Below are 21977 nucleotides of genomic sequence, written 5' to 3'. Positions count from 1 at the left end.
TTCTGTTCACGAAAATGATCATGATCACGATTGAAAATAAAGTGGAAGTAATAAAGCGATTGGAAAGAGGTGAAATGCCGTCGGCCATTGGAAAAGCGTAGGCTACAGTCAGTCAATGATTGGAACAATTTTAAAGGATAAATTGAGATTATTGAAATACATACGTTTCTTAAGTGTTTTATATGCATAGAAAGGTAAAATATAAACTATATACTAAGACAAACGTTTGACTAACTGACAGTAAATAATACTGGATGTACCTGTTCTGACTTATTTAGTAAGAGAACTTCGTTTTTTTAAAATCCCGATCCATAATAACCTACGCACATCCTCCCGTATACTTTAAATCATATCTAGATTACTTATAATACCTAATACAATGTAAAAGCTATGTAAATAGTTGTTATACTGCATTGTTTAGGGAATACTGATAAGAAAAAAAGTCTGTAGATGCTCGAACGACAAGTGCTGGAAGAGCACTTCCGGGTTTTCTCGATTCGCAGTTGGTTGAATTCGTGCATGCGGAATCTGCGGATAAGGAGGGCCGACTGTTAATTGGATTCAATGTTGGCTTAGTGAGAGAAATCAGAGTTATTAGTGGTATGCTGCAGGGATTAGTGTTGGGTTTATTGTTGTTCATCATCCTATAATCATGATTTAGATGATAATATAGTTAACTGGATCAGCAGATTTGCGGATGATACCAAGATTGGGAGATTGGCGATGCAGTAGTCAGTGAGGAAGGCTATCAAAGCTTGAAAGGTGATATGAAGTAGCTGGGAAAATGGGCTGAAAAATAGCAGATGGAATTTAATGCAGACAAATGTGAAGTGTTGCACTTTGGGACGACAAACCAGAGTAGGACTTCTACAGTGAATAGTAGGGCATTTAGGTGTGCGGTAGGACAAAGAGACCCAGGAATACAGATCTATAATTCCTTGAAAGTGGCATGACAGGGAGATAGAATATTGTGTGCAGTAGGAAAAACATCAATAAACTTGAAAGATGCAGAGAAGATTTACGTGGATTTTGCTGGGACTTTAGGATCTCTTTTACAGGTAAAGGTTGAATAGGTTAGGACTTTATTTCCCGAGGTACAGGAGAATGAGGGGAAGATCTTATAGAAAGAAGATTACAAAATTATGAGCGGTATAGATAGGGTGATTGTTTGCAGGCCTTATCCCCTCAGGTTGCATGAGACTACAATTCGAAGTCATAGGTTGCAGGTAAAAGTTGAAATATTTAAGGAGAATCTGAGGAGGAACTTCACTCAAGAGTATGGTGCAAGTGTGGAATGAGCTACCAGTGGAAGTGATAGGTACAACTTCAATTTTACCATTTAAGAAAAGTTTGGATAGGCGTACGGGTGAGGGACATACGTATGTAGGGTTTGCTGGGGTGGGACTAGACAAAATCTAGTTTCTGGTCTATTTCTGTACTCTAGTATTCTATGTGCATATACTGTATTTACAAAAACAATCAACAATCAAGAATATAGATAGAATAAATGAACAGGTCAAGAGGATTGGCAAGAATTTATATAACAAAAGCCTGGAAGATGGAACAACACCGTAAATCCTTACCATTTAATTCAACCAAGGAGCACTGTTCCTGTGATTTTTTTTCTTTATATGTGTTGGATAGTTGATTTGATTCTATAACCTGTGTGGGAAATAATAATTTAAAGTTGATCATGACATCACTGAAGTAAAAGATTTAAAGTTGAGCTTCCTGGGATTTCTAATAGAATGTTATCCAAAGTGAGAAGGGTGTCGTTTGTGATGGGACTAAGGTACGCTGTTTATCTCGCATGCCAGAAATGTGATCCGATTTGTTAGGGCTGGAGGCACTGTGAATGTGGGAATTCCACGTTCCACAGGTCTGGTTGATTTCCAGATAAGTCATGGGTGCTCAGTATTCAAATTTAAACAAACCTTGCATCTTCATTTAGATTGGGCTATGGGCAGATCATAGTGCATTGTGTCGATTTGATCCCTATATCTACTATTGAGTTCTGTATGTATTTGCCCTGCTAGCTGTTTCTGTTATTCTTCTTAACCATTAGTAGTTCTAATGTTTGTTGCATTGAAGCACGATTCACTTCCAGAGTGATATAAGGCTGAAAACTCAAAGTAATATGCTAGGCTTTCAAGTTATAATTTTATAGCACTGAATTTGTTTAGGAAAATTGAAATGTTTAGATTTTCATTTAGTGAAGAAGTTAGAATAGTAACATCTTTTTTAAATCAAAACTCCGTATAAGGCCATGAACTTCGCATAGTTGAGCATTTGTTTGGTGTTCATCTAATTTCTAAGCATACTGTTTGCAATAATGAGTTTATGTATATTTAATCAGTATATTTTTGTTCTTATTGCAGGCTGTACTTGCTGATCTTTCCACACTGCAGGTTATGCCTCTTCTACAGCTTTTCCTGTTTGCTACTTCTAATTAAACAATATTATTTAAAAAGTTCAGAGATGAATATGGATATGTATGTCACTTTGCCAATTTCTTAATATACCTTAACAGTATGATTGATGGTAAGCCAATGGATACATGAAAATGTCAAATAAAATTGCACATGTGAATGAAGTACCTTTTATTTAAGTTAATGTAAAAATTGATGATACTATTTATGTTGAATTTCATGTGATTGACAAAAGCACTGGGTGTACAATTAAGAATAACGTGATTGTAAAATTAAAAAAATTAAAAACGAAATCAGTCTTTGTTTGATATTATCAAATAGTAGTTTGACGCAGTAATGGTTCACACTAGTTAGAATGTAGTAGGTGAAATCCTACGCTGCTTTAACTGTCGAAACGTCGACAGTGCTTCTCCTTATAGATGCTGCCTGCCTGCTGTGTTCCACCAGCATTTTGTGTGTGTTGCTGCTTTAACCGTCTGTTCTTGCTATTTGGTTCATTCTGTAACTTGTCTTTTACAAGTTACTGAACAAAAAATGTCTAAATTTCATTCCAACTTCTAATTTATTTCATAATCTGAATGAAATATTCTCTTAGGTTTTAGGAGTGGATTATACTGAAACTATGGCTTGAATAATGCTACCTTAAAGAAAAGAATGTAACTAATGTCCTAAAAATTAAGTTTCACAATTAATAATTATGTTGTGCTGACCTTCTAAGATCAATCTATCCCTGCCTTCCCACATAAACCTCCATTTTATTCCATCCATTTGCCTGTCTATATAAGCCACTCTGGGCAAAAGAACTTTTCACTCAAATCCCCTGCCGGAGGAACTCAAATGAGCTGTGTAACATCTGATAGATGTAATTGTAGTTCAAGTGAAGAATCTCAACCTGAAATGTCAAATATCTATTTTCCTCTACGAATGTTGCCTGACCCACTGAGTTCCTCCAGCAGTACTGTTTTTTTGTTCCAGCTTGCAGCACTTGCAGCTTCTTGTCTCCTCTGGTCTCTGGTCACTGAAGAAGCAGCCGATCATAATAACCATGAGCAACTGTGGTCAGAGGTGACTGCAACTTTTCCGCAGGAGGTATAGGGAATAGTTATCTAATGGTCACTTGACATTTATAGTGCTATAGGAAAAAACTAAAGAAATTAGGAGGGAAAAGGGGGGGCATAAATAATCTTGGCAAATAGGATTAAGGAGAATCTTAAAACCTTTTTGTAAATACCTTAGAAGCAAGATAGTAACTAAGGAGGGAATAGGTCCCCTTGCTCAGGGGTAATCTATGTATGGAGCCAGGTGATGTGATCGAGATTCTAAATGATTACTTATCATCAGTATTCACCAGGAAGAAGAATGTGGAAACTACAGGGTTAAAGAAGGTATATGCCTATGTGCACATCTGTATTGAGAAGGAGGAATATTGGCCCACGTTAAAGTAGATAAGTCCACAGGACTGGATAGGATTTATCTAAGCGAATATAGTTAACTGGATCAGCAACTGGATACTAAGGGAAACAAGGGAGAAAATTGTTGATGAACTGATGGAGACTTTTGCATCTTAGCCATGCTGAGATACTAGAAGACTGGAAGATAAATAATGCCCCCTTGTTCAAAAAGGGCAATAGGGGTCAGACTGGAAACTACTGGCCTGTGAGCCTTATGTCAGTGGTTGGATATTGTTCAAGAAGATTCTGAAGAACAGGATTTATGTTTGATTGGAAAGGCAGGAAAAGACACCATGATTTTGTATAAGGGAGATCAAATATCACAAATCAGATTGAGTTTTTAAAGGAGATTTATCAGGGAGATATGATGGTAGATATGTAGTAGTACAATCACTCGAGTATGATGTTCTCCTAAGGGTTGTCTGCTGGGGGGTCCCCGTATGGCTGTAGAGGACAATCCAGGATCCACTTATTCTGGTGCATTGTGGACTAGTGCAGATGTTGTGTATATGGACTTCACTAAGGTTTTGAGTAAGGTCTTATGTGGTGGGCTGGTGCAGATGGTGAAGGTACAAGGGAACCAGATTCAAAATTGTCTTGGTATTAGGAGGCAGAGGGTAGTTGCAGATTTTTTTTCCTGACTGATAATCTATAACAAATGGTATACCACTGGGACCTTTGCAGTTTATGATATATATAAATGACCTAAATGTGAATGTAGGAGGTATGATTAGTAAGTTTGCAGACAACTTAAAATTGTTGGAAATGCAGATGACTGAGAAAGTTATATAAGGAAACAGTGGGATATAAATCATCTGGAAAATTGCACAGAGATATCACAGATGGAATTCAATCGAGATAAGTGTGTGGTAATGTACTTTGGGACATCAAGTTCTGTTAGTTCATATGGAGTAAATGGCAGGGACCTTGGAAGTATTGACCTACAGAGAGACTTTGGGGTGCAAAATCCATAGCTCGCTGGAAGTGTTGACTCAAGTGGATATTTTTAATAAAAATGATATTTAGTATGCTGCCTTCATAGGCCAAGGCACTATGAGAGATAGGATACCATGTTGCAGCTGTACAAAACACTGGTTAGACCACACCAGAGTATTGTGCATGGTTTTGGTCAACACACTGCAGTAAGGACGTGGGAGCAATAGAGAGAGTACAGAGGTGATACACTAAGAGATTGCCTACAATTGGTAGCTGTAGTTAAAAGGAGATACTGGATAGGCTGTTTACTTTCCCATTGCAAAATAAGAGCTGAGAGCAGTGACCAAACAGAGGTTTACAAAATTATGAGGACATGGATATGATAGGTTGTCAGAATTAGAGTGTACGGGTTTAAAGTGAGGGGGATGAAATTTAAATGAGATTTGAGGGTTAAGTTTTTCAGAATGTGACAAATATTTGGAACGAGCTGCCATGACTCCGTCTAGTCCTCTTGCTGCTTCAGGAATAATCAGAGACCCCACCCACCTCAAACATTGTCTCTTCTCCCCTCTTCCATTGGGCAGAAGATACAGAAGACTGAAAGCTTGTACCACCAGGCCCAAGGATTGCTTCTACCCCGCTATAGATTGATAGGACCCTGAGAGTGATAAGATGGAATCTTGACCTCATCTGCATTGTTATAACATTGGACCTTATTGTCTCCTTACATTGTACTTTCTCTACAGCATTTTGTTATTTTACCTTGTGCTACCTCAATGTACTGTGTAATGAATTGATCTGTATGAACAGTATGTAGGATGAGCTTTTCATTGTACCTTGGTACATGTGACAAAACTAAACTAATTCCAATAGCACACAGGTATGTGCCTTATGTTGAGGGAATTGCATAGAGACATCACTGTAAGCATGAAGGTGGGTTGTAAGGGCTCATTTATGTGTTTTACCTTTATTCTATGAGACCCTGTAGCCCGGGGAAGAAATGTGATCTAAGTGACTTCGAGTCATTGGAAAGTACAACACAGAAACTGGCCCTTTGGTCCATCTAGTCCATGCTGAAGCCATTTAAGCTGCCTATTTCCATCTACCTGCACCGGGACATAGCCCTTCATATCCCTACTGTCCATGTACCTATATTAGTCTCTGCCGTTCCTTTGGGTTCATCAGATGCATGGAGAGGGGAAGCTTGCTACATTGGCAACAGCTTGCTCTCCATATCGTACTGCCCAGGCTTGCGTATCTCGACAGCTAGTACGCAATATCCAAGGTCAACTCTAACCAACAGAGGCCCTCTTGTACCTATCCAAACTCATCTTAACAGTTGAAATTGAACTCAGCTGTACTAGTTTTGCTGGCAGCTCATTCCACACTCTCACAACCCTCTCAGTGAAGATGTTTCCCTTCATGTTCCCCTTCTCATCTTTCACCCTTAACCCATGACCTCTTGTAGCCCCACCCAATCTCAGAGGAAAAAGCCTGCTTCCATTTACCTTATCTGTACCCATCATAATTTTGTATATGTTCTATCAAAACTTCTCTCAATCTTCTATGTTCCAAAGAATACAGTCCTAACCTATTTAATTTTTCATTATAACTCAGGTCCTCCTGACTCAGCAACATCCTTGTAAATTTTCTCTGTACTCATTCAACCTTGTTTAATTTCCTGTAGATAGGTGACCAAAACTGCACACAATACTCCAAATTCGGCTTCACCAATGTCTTGTACAACTTCAACATAATATCCCATCTTCTGTACTCAATACATTGATTTATTAAAGCCAATGTTCCAAAAGATTTTTTATGACCTCTCTACCTGTGATGCTACTTTCAACGAATTATCTACCTGTATTCCCAAATCCATTTGTTCCACCACACTCCTCAGTGCCTTTCTATTCACTGTGTAAAACTTACCCTGGTTGGTCCTACTGAAGTGCAGAACCTCATACTTGTTTGCATTAAATTTCATCTGCCATTTTTCCAGTTGATGAAGATCCCTCTGCAAGCCATGATAGCCCTCCTCACTGTCCACTACACCCGCAATGTGGGTGTTATCTGCAAACTTGATGATCCAGTTAATCATATTATCATCCAGGTCATTGATTATAGATGACAAACAACAAAGGACCCAGCACCGATCCCTGCAGCACACCACTAATCCAATCAGAGAGGCAACCCTACTACCACTGTCTGGTTTCTCCCACAAAGCCAACGTCTAATCCATTTTACTATCTCATCCTGAATGCCGAGAGACTGAACCGTCTGAACCAGCCTCCCATGCTGGACCTCATCAAATGCCTTGCTGAGATCCATATAGACAACATCTACGTACTTCCTGGCCTTCATCCACTTTCCTGGTAACTTCCTCGCAAAACTCTATAAGATTGGCTCGACATGACCTACCACACACAAAGCCAAAATGACTATCCTTAATCAGTCCACGTATATCCAAATACTTATACAGCCAGTCCCTTAGAATATCTTCCAATAACTTTCCCACAGCTGATGACAGGCTCACTGACTTAAAATTTGCTGGTTTCTGTTTAGAGCCTTTTTTAAATAGTGGAACAACATTGGTCATCCTCCAATCCCCTGGTACATCTCCCGTCACAAAGGATGTTTTAAATATCCTGGCAATTTCTGCACTTGTCTCCCGTAGGGTCAGAGGGAACACCTTGTCAGGCCCTGGGGATTTATCCACACTGGTTTTCCTCAGGGTAGCAAACACCTCCTCCTATGTAATCTATACAGGGTCCATGAAGTTGATGCCAATTTGCCTTGTTTCTGTGGATTCTGTATCTGTCTCCCAAGTAAATACAGCTGCGAAGAAAGCATTTAAGATCTCCCCCGTCTGTTTTAGCTGCACACGTGGATTACCATTCTGGTCTTCCAGAAGACCAAATTTGTCCTTTGCAATCATTTTGCTCTTAACATATCTGTAGAATCTCTTAGGATTCTCCTTCACCTTGTCTGCTAGAGCAACTTCATGCCTTCTTTTAGCCCTCCTAATTTATTTCTGAAGTTCTCTTGCATTTCTTGTACTCCATAAGCACCTCATTTGTTCCTACTTGCCGTTACCTGCTATACACCTCCTCTTTTCTCTTAATAGGGCCTGAATATCTCTTGAAAACCAAGGTTCCCTTGATTTGTTGTCATTACCTTTTATTCTGACAGACACATACAAGCTTTGTACTCTCAAAATTTTGTTTTTGAAGGTCTCCCTCTTTCCAAGTACACCTTTGTCAGAAAACAGCCTGTCCGAATCCACACTTGCCTGATCATTTCGGATACCATCAAAATTGGCCCTTTTCCAATTTAGACTCGTAACCTGCAGACCAGCACTATCTTTTTGCATATTTACTTTGAAATTAATAGAATTGTGGTCACTGGATGCAAAGTATTCCCCTAGATAAACATCTGGCACCTGCCCTTCCTCATTTTCTAATAGCAGATCTAGTATTGCATGCTCTCTTGTTGGGACTTGTAGGTACTGATGAAGGAAACTTCCCTGAACACATTTGACAAATTCTATCCCATCTAGGTCTTTTACAGTTTGGGATTCCCAGTCAATACGTGGAAAGTTAAAATCACCTACTATATCAACCTTATGTTTCTTGTAACAGTCTGTGATTTCTTTACAAATTTGTTCCTCTCAATCCCTAGGACTGTTGGGTGGTCTGTAATATAGCCCTATTAATGTGGTCATACCTTTCTTATTCCTCAGTTCCACCCATAATGCCTCACTAGTCTAGTCCTCTAGTCTGTCCTGATGGAGCACTGCCGTGACATTTTCACTGACTAATAATGCCACCCTTCCTCCTTTAAACCCTCCCGCTTAGTCACATCTAAAACATCAGGACAATAGAATATTGAGCTGCCAGTCCTGCCCATCTTGCAACCAAGTCTCACTAATGGCTACAACGTGATAATTCCAGGTGTTGATCCATGCCCTGAGCTCATTCATGTTTCCTACGATGCATTGAAATACATGCAGCTCAGGACACTAGTCGCACCCTGCTCAACCGTTTGATTCATGACTTAGTCAGAGGTTTTACCAACATCTGTTTCCACAATCTCTCCACTAACTGTTTTGCAGTCTGGTTCCCATCCCCTTGCAACTCTAGTTTAAACCCCACCATATAACATTAACAAACCTTCCCACTAGGATATTAGTCCCCCTCCAGTTCAGGTGCAGGCGTCCTTTCTGTACCGGTCCCACATTCCCTGGAAGAGAGCCCAAAAATCCAAAAACCTTATGCGCTCCCTCCTACATAAAGTCCTTAGCCATATGTAAAACTGTATAATCTTCCTATTTCTGGCTTCACTAGCATGTGGTATGGGCAGCAATCCTGAGATCACAATCCTGGAGGTCCTGCCTTTTAACTTAGGACCTAACTCCCTATGCAGAACCTCATCATTCGTCCTACCCACGTCATTGGTACCTGGGAATCTTGTTCTTGCCCACAGAACCACCAGTCTGTTCCCCAAACAAATTCCCTGTCACCACAGTGTGCCTGTTCTGCTCCCTTTCCTTCTGGATCACAGAGCCAGACTCATTGCCAGAGACCCGAGCACTGTGACTTTCCTCTGTTAGGTCAACCCCACCAACAGTATCCCAGGTGATATACCTGTTGTTGAGGAGGATGGCCACAGGGGTACTCTGCACTGGCTCCTTAACCCCTTTCCCCTTCCTGGCAGTCACCCAGTTTCCTGTGTCCTGCACTTTGGGTGTAACTACCTCTCTATATTTCCTGTCTATCATCTCTTCAGCCTGCTGAATGATCTAGAGTGTTACGAATGAGGAGCAACTCTGATGGGCAGAAGGGTGCAAAGTCACCCCCCCCCCCTTTTTGAGAATCGCAAAATCGCTACTATTTCGGGTCTGATACCCAGGAAATGAGAGAGATACACAGCATGTCAGTAGTGAGAGAGAGACAACGCCGGGATACACAAAGGTGGAATGTCTCCTATTGACAAAGAGAGAGATTACTGCTATTGTCTCTTGAAGAAGGAATTGTGTATTGAGTACTATTCTATTCATTGAACCCCCTCTGGGGGCAACCAGAGTGGTCTGGTTGAGGGATTGCATTATCCCAACCTGATTGACATCTGAGACCCCGTGAGTGGGGATGAAAGTCGAGTCTAGGGAACAGCCCTCAGACGCACCAGGAGAGACGCTACGAGACTGGTGGGGGCTTGTGTGTGGGTCCACCTTTGCCTGGGTGACGATTCCTTCATGGAACGGTCTAGCTAAAGGACGGAGACGGATCAAGATCGTAAAAGGAAAGTCGGCAAGTTAATAGCTGTTATTCTCTCTCTCTCTCTCTCTCTCCAACAATTGCAACACCGCGAACAACAACTACTGCAGCCTGTATGAACTGAACTGAACTTTATATTTCCATCGGACAATTCATTATCCCCTAGACAACGATAGAGCTTATTTCTTATTGATTATTATTATACCCGCACTTTTTGGTTTAGTATTGATGTCGTATATTATCTGTATATTTGCATTGATATTATTTTTGTGTATTTTTACTAATAAATACTGTTAAAAATAGTATCATCAGACTTCAACGGATACTCCTATCTTTGCTGGTAAGATACCCAGTTACGGGGTTTGTAACAAGAGTTCATCCAGTTCCAGCTCCAACTCCTTAATGCAGATTGTTAGAAGCTACACTTGGATGCACTTCTCACAGGTGTAGTCGTCAGGGACACTGGAGGTCTCCCTGCCTTCCCACATCCTGCAAGAAGAGCATTCAACTATCTGTCTTGCATCTCTACTGTCCTAACTGAGCAGATATAAAGAAGGGAACGGAAAAAAACTTAATTTAAAGCTTTTCTTTTATTTGCTCCCTCTGACTGAAGCCTCAAGTTCACCACTCTGACTCTGTCCACTCAGACAATGCCTTTGCTCTCGCTAATCGATCCCAAGCTCAGCATGGTCGCTGGTCAGAGCACAATTACACTGCCATGATCCACTGCTGCCGTTTTCTACTCGGGCAGAGAACCTGAGTGAAATCCCCTCCTCTCAAACTTGAGGTGTCTGGACTGTTTGCTGGTCAAAACTCAATTTCCAATGATCAGGTATCATTCTTTGACTGTGGAATGATAGTTGGTTCCACATGAGCTGGTTTATGTATCTCAGAAGCTGCTGATCTCTTGGAATTTTCACAGACAATGATATCTAGAGTTTATAGAGAATGGTGCAAAAAACAAAAAAAATCCAGTGAGCAGCAGGGTTGTGGGTGAAGACGCCTTGTTAAAGAGAGGAGAATGTTCAGTGTTTCGAGAAGACAAGAAGTAATTCAAATAACCGCGTGTTACAACAACGGTGTGCAGAAGAGCACAACACGTCAAACCTTAAAGTGGATTGGCCACAGCAGCAGAAGACCATGGACATACACTCAATGGTCACTTTATTAGGTTCAAGAGGTACCTAATAAAGTGGCCATTAAGTATAGATTACCACTATGCCAAGTCTGCAGAGCTCTACCAACGCAAGCTGCTGTCTGCACCCTGATCCCTGTTGTCAGTTTACTCTTCTTGAGTAACAGTCTGCTTCCAGCTGACATCATGCAGCGTCTGACTAGAGTGGCCTGCGGTTCCACTGAGGCAGGAAGTTTTTGAAATGAACTGTCTTTGGACGTTGCCAGAGAGCAGTGGTTAAAGAAGGCTGGAGCCCTGATGTCACTTAGTTTAGGAATGTGCTGGCAGGTGTGCTGAATTACAGTGCTAATTGTTGGAACCTTGCAGGCAGCCATTTAAGGCAGTGTTATGGACTCCAAATTCATCTGCGTATTGCATGGAGATGGCAGCTCTATCTCAACCATTGTAGCTTGGGTATGAAAAATAGACAAGTTAACTGCAAATTCAGGCTTTGCTGTTATGTTGAACAATTCCATTTCCAGGCAACTGTACTGAGAGGAAAAAGCAATAGAAGAATAATGGAGAATCCTGTAAACCAATTAACGCAATGATTTCAATATAATTAAAATCTCTGAAAGCATTAAGCCGTATCAGTAAAATCCAGGCAATTGCTTTGTGCTTAACTGATGTAAGCAGAACTTGCTTGTTGAATGTATGGCTGAATCAGCAAGGCCCAATGTAATTGGATCACATCAATACATCTGAAATTCAGCACAGAGGAATGCAAATTCTAACATTACTAAGAAGAATGAAGAAAGCCAATATAAAAGAACAGAGAAAGAAAATCACCTGAAAAAATAAATAATTTTAGAATATTGTAGCTGCAAAAAAAAGGATGGAGCTTTTATGCTTGCCCTCCTTGCAGCTGTAAAATGTCCTTGAAAGGAATGGGATGGCAGACTTGAAAGAAGATGCAGAAGCCAGTTCCCCAACAACAACAAAATATTAGATGAATATGTGGCTGTGGGTTGATGTGTGGCAGGGGTGAAGGAAGGCAAGGGCTCAGATTTCTGCAACACAGCAAACGATTCTGGGGAAGGTGTGATGTGAGAAAATATCCTTGGGTGTTGGTGTTGTGAAGCCAGGTGTTTGTTTGTGTTGTCTAGATAGATTTAAATAAAAATGGTGTGGAAGAGAACTTAAGCACAGACACAGAAGGGGGAAACAATGAGAGAAATGAAAGACAAAAAACAAGGAAGAAGGTAAAGTAGAAGGCAGAGAAAACAAGGACACAATGGGTACATTGAAAGGCTTTGTGCCTTTATATTCAGAGTATAAAGTTCAAAGTAAATTATTAAGGTACATATATCTCACCATAAACAACCCTGAGATTAATTTTCTTGCAAGCATACTCAATAAATCCATAATAGAATGAAAGCACAATAGAATCAATAAAAGTCTGCACCAACTGGGCGTTCGACCAGTGTGCAAAAGACAACAAACTGAGCAAATATGAAAAGAAAGAATAATAATAAGTAAGCAATAAGTATCTAGAACCTGAGATGAAGAGTCATTGAAGGTGAATACATAGATTCTGGGAACATTTCAGTGATGGGGAAAGTGAATTTGAGTGAAGTTACCCCTAAAGCTCAAGAGCATGATGGTTGAGGGGTGATAACTGCTCCAGAATCTGGTGGTGTGAGTCCTGAGGCGCCTGTACCTTCTTCCTGATGGCAGCAGCAAGAAGAGAGCAAGATATGAGTGGTAGGGGTCCCTAATTGCTACAACATGGTGGCTCCGATCATTGGCAACTTTCTATGGGCTGCAGAAAATTGTTCCAAAATTCCTCTTAAATATACTTTGAATTACTTTTGCTGCAATCTGCAGCGTGTAAATTTCTTCCTCTTAACAATAGATTTTTAAGTCACCTCAATGATCTTCAGATCTCACGATCAACTGAAGAACCTGCACCAGGCTCAACACCATAGCCAGAAACGTGGCAGGAGAGGGAGAATCCAAGCCAAGCTGAAACAGAGGGATGAGGCCTCCTCTCTCTACACAGCATCTCATTGTCGAATGCGCATTCGTTGGGAGAATAAAATCGATGATCTGAGGGCAAGATTGCTGCATCAGAGGCAGTTGAGAAACATGTCAATTGTTTGTTGTATCAAGACTTGGTTAGTTGCAAATATGCTGGATACAGCAGTTAGGCAAGAAGGACTTACAATTTATAGGATGGACTCAGGTAAAGCAAAGGGAAGAGGCATGTGTTTTATGGGCAATTCTTGCTGATGCTCTGACATGGTGGTCATGTTAAACTCATGTTCCCCAACTTGGAACAGCTAATGTGTAAATGCAGACCATTCTATTTGCCTCGGGAGTTCTCATTTGTGATCCTGACCGCAGCTTATATGCCACCAGTAGCTGACTACAAGCAAGTACTCACCATATTGCATGATGTTGTTTGCAGACAACAAACAGTACATCCCAATGCATTTGAAGTTATAGTCAGAGATTTCAACCAGGCTTGACTGAAGAAAAATCAGCCTATAACCTGTAGCACCAATACAATGGACCTCTGCTACACTAAGATAAGAATGCCTACCATTCCTTGCCCAGACTGTATTTTGGTAAATCGGATCACTGGGCTGCACTCCTTCCTGTATACAGGCAGAGCTTAAAAAGCAAGGCTCCAGAGATTAGGACAACTAAGAGGTCATTGTGGGAGGCAGAGGGACGATTATGGGATTGCTTCGAGTCAATGGACTAGGCTGTGTTCAAGCATTCATCTGGGGATCTGAATCAATACACCATGGCTGTAACGGACTTTATTAAAACAGTTGTAGATGAGTATTTCCGCACTAAATCATGCAGGTTCTTCCCCAGTCAGAAACTTTAAATGAACCGTGAGATCTGGAATTTGCTGAGGGTCAGATTAGAGACCAGGAAAGCTACAAGAGGTGCAGGTATGATCTCCGAAAGCTATCTCATGGGCAGTGGAGATTCCAGACCAAACTGGAATCAACAAGGAATCGACAGCTGTGGCAGGGTTTGGATGGTATCACCTCCTACAAAGTTAAATCAATCCACACAGGAGACAGCAGGGCTTCATTTCCAAATGAACTCAATGCCTTCTAGGGTCGCTTTGACCGTCAGAACATCATGAATCCCCTCGTCTCCTGATGATCCTTTGATCTTAGTATCTGAAGCTGATGCGTGGGCTGCCTTCAGGAGGGTGAATCCAAGGAAAGCATCAGGACCGGATGGGGTGCCTGGCCATGTACTGAAGATCTGTGCTGAGCAACGGGCTGGTGTGTTCACTGAGATCTTTAACCTCTCGCTTCGGCAGTGTGTGAAACCCAGCTGCTTAAAGCAGGCTTCAATTATACCGGTGCCCAAGAAGAGGGACCCGCCTCAATGACTATACCCCAGTTGTATTTGCATCCACAGAGATGAAATGTTTTGAGAGGTTGGTGATGAAATGTATCAACTCCTTCCTAAGGGGTGACTTGGATCTGCTCCAATTTGCCTACTGGAGCATAAGGTCCACAGCAGATGCCTTCACATTAGCTCTTTACTCAACCCTGGAACATCTGGACAGCAAAGATGCAGAAATCAGGATAGTCTTTGTCTATTACAGCTCAATATTTAATACCATCATCCCCTCAAAATTAATCAATAAGCTCTAAAGACCCTGACGTCAAAACTTCCTTGTGCAATTGGATCCTGGATTTCCTCATTTTTGTAGACTCCAGTCAGTTCAGATTGGCAACAATTCCATAATCTCCATCAGGACAGGTGCACCACAGGGCTGTGTGCTTAGACCCTGCTCTATTTGCTTTGTGCCTGTGATGGGGTGGCCAAGCACAACTCCAATACCATATTCAAATTTGATAATGACACCAATGATGTGCCGAATCAAAAATGGTGATAAATCAGCATACAGGAGGGGGATTGACAATTTAGCTGAGTGGTGTCATAACAACAGCCTCTTATTCAATGTCAACAAGATCAAGGAACTGATTGTAGACTTCAGGAGAGGGAAACCAGAGGTCCATGAGCCAGTAATCCTCAGAGGATCAGAGGTGGAGAGGGTTAGTAACTTTAATTTCCTGGGTGTTACTATTTCAGAGGACTTGTCTTGGACACAGCATGTAAGGAATTGTGAAGAAAGCACGACAGAGTCTCTACTTTCTTAGCAGTTGATGGAGATTCGGCATGACATCTAAAACTTTGACAAACCTCTGTAGATGTGTAGTGGAGAGTGTATTGACTGGCTTTGCCACTGCCTGGTATGGAAACACCAGTGCCCTTGAATGGAAAATCCTACAAAAGGTAGTGGATTTGGTTCAGTACATCATGGGTAAAGCCCACCCAACCATTGAGCACATCTACATGAAACATTGCCATAGGAGAGCACCATCCATCAGCAGAGATTCTCACCACCCAGGCCATGCTCTTTCCTCACTGCTGCCTTCAGGTAGAAGGTACAAGAGCCTCAGAACTTGCACCTTCAGGTTCAGCAACAGTTACTACCCCACAACTATCAGGCTCTTGAATAAACATACACTTGTCCTTCCATTGAAATGTTCCCACAACCAATGATTTTACTTTAATGACTCTTTATCTTGTTATTCCATATTCTTGTTATTTATTGCTATTTGAATATATTTGCATTTGCACTGTTTGTTGTCTTCTGCACTCCAGTTGATCATGCATTGATCCTGTTATAGTTATTCGCGCTATTCTGTAGATTTGCTGAGTACACCTGCAGGAAAATGAATCTCCAAGTTGTATATGGTGACATATACAGTATGTAGTCTGATAATAAATTTACTTTGAACTTTGCTGATGGATGCTGCTTTCCTGCAATAATATTTTGTGTAGATGTGCTCAGTGGTGGGGAGGACTTTACCCTTGATGGACTACTCATATCCATTACTTTTTGTAGGATTTTCAGTTCAAGGGCATTGGTGTTTCCATACCAGGCTATGATGCAGCCAGCCAATATACTTTCCACCACACATCTATAGTAGGTTGTCAAGTTTTTAAATGTCATGCTGAATCTTTGCAAACTCCTAAGGAAGTAGAGGTGCTGCTGTGTTTTCTTTGTAATTGCACTTACGTGCTGGGCCCAGGATGGGTCCTCTGAAATGCTAACACCGAGGAATTTAAAATTGCTGGCCCTCTTCACCTCTGATCCTTTGATGAGGAATGGCTGATGGACTGCTGATCTCCTCTTCCTGAAGTCAATAGCCAGTTCCTTGGTCTTGCTACCATTGAGTGACACGTCCTCGTTTGAGGCACTACTCAGCCAGATTTTCTCTCTCCCTCCTATATACTGATCTGTCACCATCTTTGGTTCGGCCAACAACAGTGGTGTCATTGGCAAAGTTGAATATGGCATTTGGAGCTGTGCTTAGCCTCACAATCATAAGTATAAAGTGAAAAGAAGAGGGAGCTAAGCACACAGCTTTGTGGTACACCTGTGCTGATGAAGACTGTGGAAACTATTTTTGCCAATCCAAATTGACTGGGTCTGCAAGTGAGGAAGAGTATTCACAATAAGGTAGACACATTAACAGTGCAAATGGACACATATGATTATTTTTGCTATTACTAAAGCAAGACTGCAGGATGACCAAAGAAACTGAACATCCAGGGATATTCAAAGTTTGGGAAGGTCAGGCAAAAGGGGAAAGTTTGTCAGTAAAGAAAGAAATTAATGTCATGATGATGACATAAAGCAAGAAGCCTCAAGGGTAAAAAATATCAGCGGGATTATTTACTGGTTCCAGACATTTGAGGTGATGTAGAAGGTGTAATTAAATTAGGGACACAAGCAAAAAGGATACAACTGTGACCATGGGTGACTATAATCTACACATAGATTGATCAAATCACATTGGCAATATACTGATTTTTTTAGACCAATACGTTCTGGAAGTAACGAGAAAAAAGCTATCCTACATTGGGCAATATGCAGTGAAAAATTACTTAAATCTGTGTGCACTCCTTTAGGGGGCAGAGCAAATACAACATGATACAATTCTTTATTAAGATGGAAAATCGAGTGGTAAAACCAGAGCCTTGGCTTCTGAAGGTATGTTTTAAAAAGGTGTACATATGTATTGTAATTTATAGTTTTATTACTATGTATTGCAATGTACTGCTGCCACAAAACAAAAAGAATTCACAACATACAATATGGCAGTGGTATTAAAACTGATAGCTATGCTTCCCTGCCTGGCACAAAAATAATTCAGGCGAGAGGACACTACTGTCTTATGCAGGAAATTGAGCACGATAATATGGAAATTAGGTATGATTCAAAAGGTATGCATGTAAAATTGCCTAAAAATGTGGTTAACTTGAGCATCAAGTTAACATCAAATGTAGCTAACTTGAGTGAGAGAGTGACACCTTGCAGGACAGGAGCCATTTGAAAACTGTGAGTCTCATCGGGAGTGAGTCATTGAAGTAGTGAGTGAGAGTGTGAAATCTTGTAGGATGGGAACCATTTGAAAGCTGCAAATCTCATTGGCAGTGAGTCATTTTTTGAAGTAGTGAGTGAAACCGCGACATCTTGCAGGCGGAAGCCATTTGTAAACTGCAAGTCTTATGGTGAGTGAGTCATTTTTTAGAGTAGTGAGAGAGAGTGACATCTTGTAGGTCGGAAACCATTCAAGAACTGCAAGTCTCGTCAGGGAGTGAGACTTATTTGAGCCTTTGTTGAGAGTGGTCTGGACTTCCCTCATCAGGCCTGCGTGAGAACGGGCTTGAGCAGGTACAGGCGGAGGTTCTAAGTAAGATTCTAATAAGTTTTGTTTTCTGTTAGTACATAGCTAGTGCACTGAGAATGGGACCTGGGTTAATGAGATGTTCTTTGTGTCAGATGTGGGAATTTTGGGAGATCTCCAGTGACCCTGCTAAGTACATCTGCATGAAGTACACCAAGTGCAGCTCCTTAGTGAACTGGAGCTGCAGCTTGATGACTTTTGACTCATAAGGGAGAATGAGGAGGTGATAGGTAGCTAACGGGAGGTGGTCGCCCTAATTTGCTAGAGGCAGGTACCTGGGTGATTGTCAGGAGAGAGAAAGGGAACAGGCAGCCATTGTAGAGTCCCCCTGTGCTTATTTCCCTCAATAATAAGTATACTGCAAATTCAGCACTCTTCGGCTAAAGAAATTTCTCCGCATCTCTGTTTTGAAAGAGCGCCCCTTTATCCTGAGACTGTGCCCTCTTGTCCTAGACTCTCCACCATGGGAAACATCCTTTCCACATCTACTCTGTTGAGGCCTTTCAACATTTGAAAGGTTTCAATGAGATTCCCCCTCATCCTTCTGAATTCCAGCGAGTACAAACCCAGAGCCATCAAATGTTCCTCAATACCTTTCATCAGAATTAGGACAATGAGAAAACAAGTTAGTGTTTGGCTGCAAAAGGAATGGGGTAGGGATGCGTAGGACAAATGAATATTTCAGGTAGAGTAGGCCAGGATTGCCAGTCTTATTAAACCAAGGAGGAAATTAATAGTTCAATACACTGGAGCACATTTGAGATGTACCACATGTTGATTGTGTTTTGGTAGTGTTACGAACCCCGTAACTGGGTCACTTACCAGCAAAGATAGAGAGGTCCGTTGAAGTCTGATGGTACTATCTTTAACAGTATTTATTGGTAAAAATACACAAAAATAATATCAATGCAAACATACAGATAATATACGTTGTCAATACTAAATCTAAAAGTGCGGGTATAATAATAATCAATAAGAAATAAGCTCTATCGTTGTCTAGGGGATAATGAATTATCCGATGGAAATATAAAAGTCACTCAGTTCATTCAGGCTGCAGCCTTTGGTTGGAGTCAAGAGAGAGGTTTTTTTTTAGAAACTTGCCAGCTTTTCCTTTTTATGATTTCGATCCTTCGAGAGTTCCGTTGGTGTAGCCGGTTACTTATGGCCTCTCCTTTAGCTAAAGCCGTTCTTCCATGATAAGGCTCCAATCCCAGGCAAAGGGAAAGGACGCACGCGAGCCCCCCACCGGCTGTCGCTATTAAACGCTGTCACGGGACTTCTAGCGTTTCTCCTGGTGCGTCTGAAGGGGTTGTTCCCCAGACCCTCTTTTATCCTTACTCACGGGGTCTCAGATGTCAATCAGGTAGGGATGATGCAATCCCTCAACCAGCCCACTCTGGTCATCTCCTGAGGGCTTCAATGAATAGTACAGTACTCAATACACAATTCCGTCTCCAAGAGACAATGGCCGCTATCCGTGGCTTTTTCTCACTGAGGCCAGGACACATTCCAAACCCTGTGTATTCTGGATGTCTCTCTCTCATTTCCTGGGTCCCAGACCCGAATTAATAGCGATCTTGCGATTCTCAAAAAGGAAGGGGCTACTTTGTACCCTTCGGCCCCTCAAAGTTGTGGCACGTTCGTAACAGTAGGATATACATAAGAATACAAAGACCTTGTTGATCAGCTATTTTGTCAGCAGTGCTTGGTCTGGCCCAAACATGAGATTACATTACATCACACAAGGCTTGAAAGTCCTTGTGTTTAAGGAGCAAAGTCATTTCAGCAGGGTTGACGCAAATGGATCTGTAAATCCATGCTTATCACTGAAAATCGGCAGCAGGCCTGACCAACTTACTGCTGGAAGCAAATTGCACTATTTGTGTGGATAATAAGAGGCAAACTCTTCATTTTTTGACATTCATGAATTTCTGTCGATAAAACTCAAGACCACTAACTGCTGTAATGCAAAGGGTATAATACAGTAAGTCATGGTACTTTCAACCATGTAGTTCAAAGTAAGGGAACAGAACAGAAATTTTGTTGTGAGAAACGTGCTGTAATTTGTCCGATGACTGCATGTGGAGTGAATTTTAACTGTGATAATGTAATCAAATTTAAATCAAAATAAAGAGAAACAGAAGACAGGCTTATAAATTGACACCACCTGTTTTACACTTTTGCACAAGGTTGGCCCTGGTGTGTGGGAAATTCACAGGTCATACAAGGAGAAATTTTACATTAGTTGATAATTCAAATAACTTTTGAAGATTCTAACTTCCTCCATGGAATTAATCTCGAAATTCTGTTGGAAGGCTTAAGTACACACTTCGCTAAAAGCACTTCTGATTACTTGTAGTCATCAAATAACCAGTCCTCACACCTAATAATTAATCTCATCCTCACATTTCACCCTCTGCCTTTTTAGAATTCTCGAGTCTTTAAGAAGAGATTGGCAGTCAGGCTCACCAAACCAAACCTTTTCACTGGATCATGGTCTATTTTCCACTCTCTCTCTTCATTTTCCCCTCAAGATGCCAGATTAACAAGATATGGATGCCTTGTGACTTCCTACCACATTGCTCACATCGGTCTGCCCCAATCTCAATCATTAACTACCCTGACGAAGTTGCACTTCTTCATGGGCAGTGTCCTTAATCTCACCTTTGTTATTGGGAGAAGGAACTTGAATACTTCAAACGAAAGCAGGTTGGTTGAGTCAACTTGAGTTACCTCACTCATGGAAATATAGAAAGTAGTAGCATGGAAAGGTTATTATTCTAGTATTCAACAAAATCTTGGTTGATCATTCAAGTATCATATCTTCTCCCCGTATCTCTTGATCCCACCAGCATTGAGCTAAATCTGCTGCTCTTGAGTGTATTTAACTTTTTATACTGTATATCCATTATCTTCTATGGTTGAAAATTCTGTAGCTTCATTATCTTCTCTGTGAAGACATTTTTATTTTGCTTCTAAATGGCATGCCCCATATCGTGAAGCTATGAACCTGAGTTGCAGTCATTAATCAAAATTAGGACGCATGGGATTGGAGGCACAGATTGAAATACGTATGGTCAATAGATGGAAAGTATAGAAAGAAAGAAATAATTTTCAGATAGACTCCGATCCTTGCTGTACCCCTGCAGGTGGGATAAAGTAAGGAGGAAGATGCAAACAAAATGTGTGCAAATTTGCTGGTAATGTGAAGTTGGTGAAGAAGGATAAAATGACGCTGTGAGGTTTATTGGTAAAGATTAAAGAGAAAAAAATTTGCTTTGTTTGTCACATGTACATCGAAACAATGAAACTTACGGTAAATTGTTTCAGTTTGCGTCAATGACCAAATGCAGTCTGAGGATGCGCTGGGGGGCAGCCTACAAGTGTTACCATGTTCTGAACCCTGATCGCTGGCACTGTATAGCACTGTGCTGACCACAAAGTAAGTAGGTGGGAAAGATGGTGGAAGATGGAATATAATAGTACAAATTTGTGAAGCTGCATTTATTGATCTTTTGGTATCTGGTTTTCATTTTATGCCCAGCACATTAGCTATGCCTTATTGCCCTTGAAAAGGTAATGGTGAGCTCCCTTCATGAACTGCTGCAGTCCTTCTGGTGAAGGTATTCCTATAATGCTGTTGAGAACTGACTTCCAATATTTAGATCAATCAACAATGGAGGACTGGCAACTTATTTCCAAATAAGGGCGGTGGGCTTCTTGGTAGAGAATCTATAGTCAGTCCATGCTCCTGCAGCCCTCTTGCTTCTTGGTGGTGGAGATCATAACTTAGGAGGTGCATTCAGAAGAGTGGAGGTGAACAGGTAAAATGTAAAAGCAGGACAACTTTGTAAAAGATTGAGCAGAAGATACAAAAACCAGAAAGCACATAGCACAAGGCTCAATGACAGCTTCTATCCTGCTGTTATCAGACTCTCGAATGGACCTTTTGTACGATAAAATAGGCTCTTGAC

General features: G+C 41.1%; 1 protein-coding gene across 1 annotated transcript in view; it reads left to right on the top strand.

Annotated features, from left to right (window-relative positions):
* Window positions 1-2722, top strand: part of tbc1d19 (TBC1 domain family, member 19) — a 136444-nt gene extending 133722 nt beyond the window's left edge. The window contains exon 21 of the mRNA XM_073064869.1: window positions 2379-2722. Within this exon, the coding sequence (XP_072920970.1) occupies window positions 2379-2453 (75 nt within the window). The 3' untranslated portion in view covers window positions 2454-2722. The remainder of the gene's footprint in view (window positions 1-2378) is intronic.
* The last annotated feature ends 19255 nt before the right edge of the window (window positions 2723-21977 follow it).

The sequence above is a fragment of the Hemitrygon akajei genome, chromosome 13, assembly GCF_048418815.1.
Source record: "Hemitrygon akajei chromosome 13, sHemAka1.3, whole genome shotgun sequence".
In the NCBI taxonomy this organism is placed as follows: domain Eukaryota; kingdom Metazoa; phylum Chordata; class Chondrichthyes; order Myliobatiformes; family Dasyatidae; genus Hemitrygon; species Hemitrygon akajei.
The sequence above is the reverse complement of the archived record's forward strand: the minus strand, read 5'-3'. Positions and strand labels throughout refer to the sequence as shown.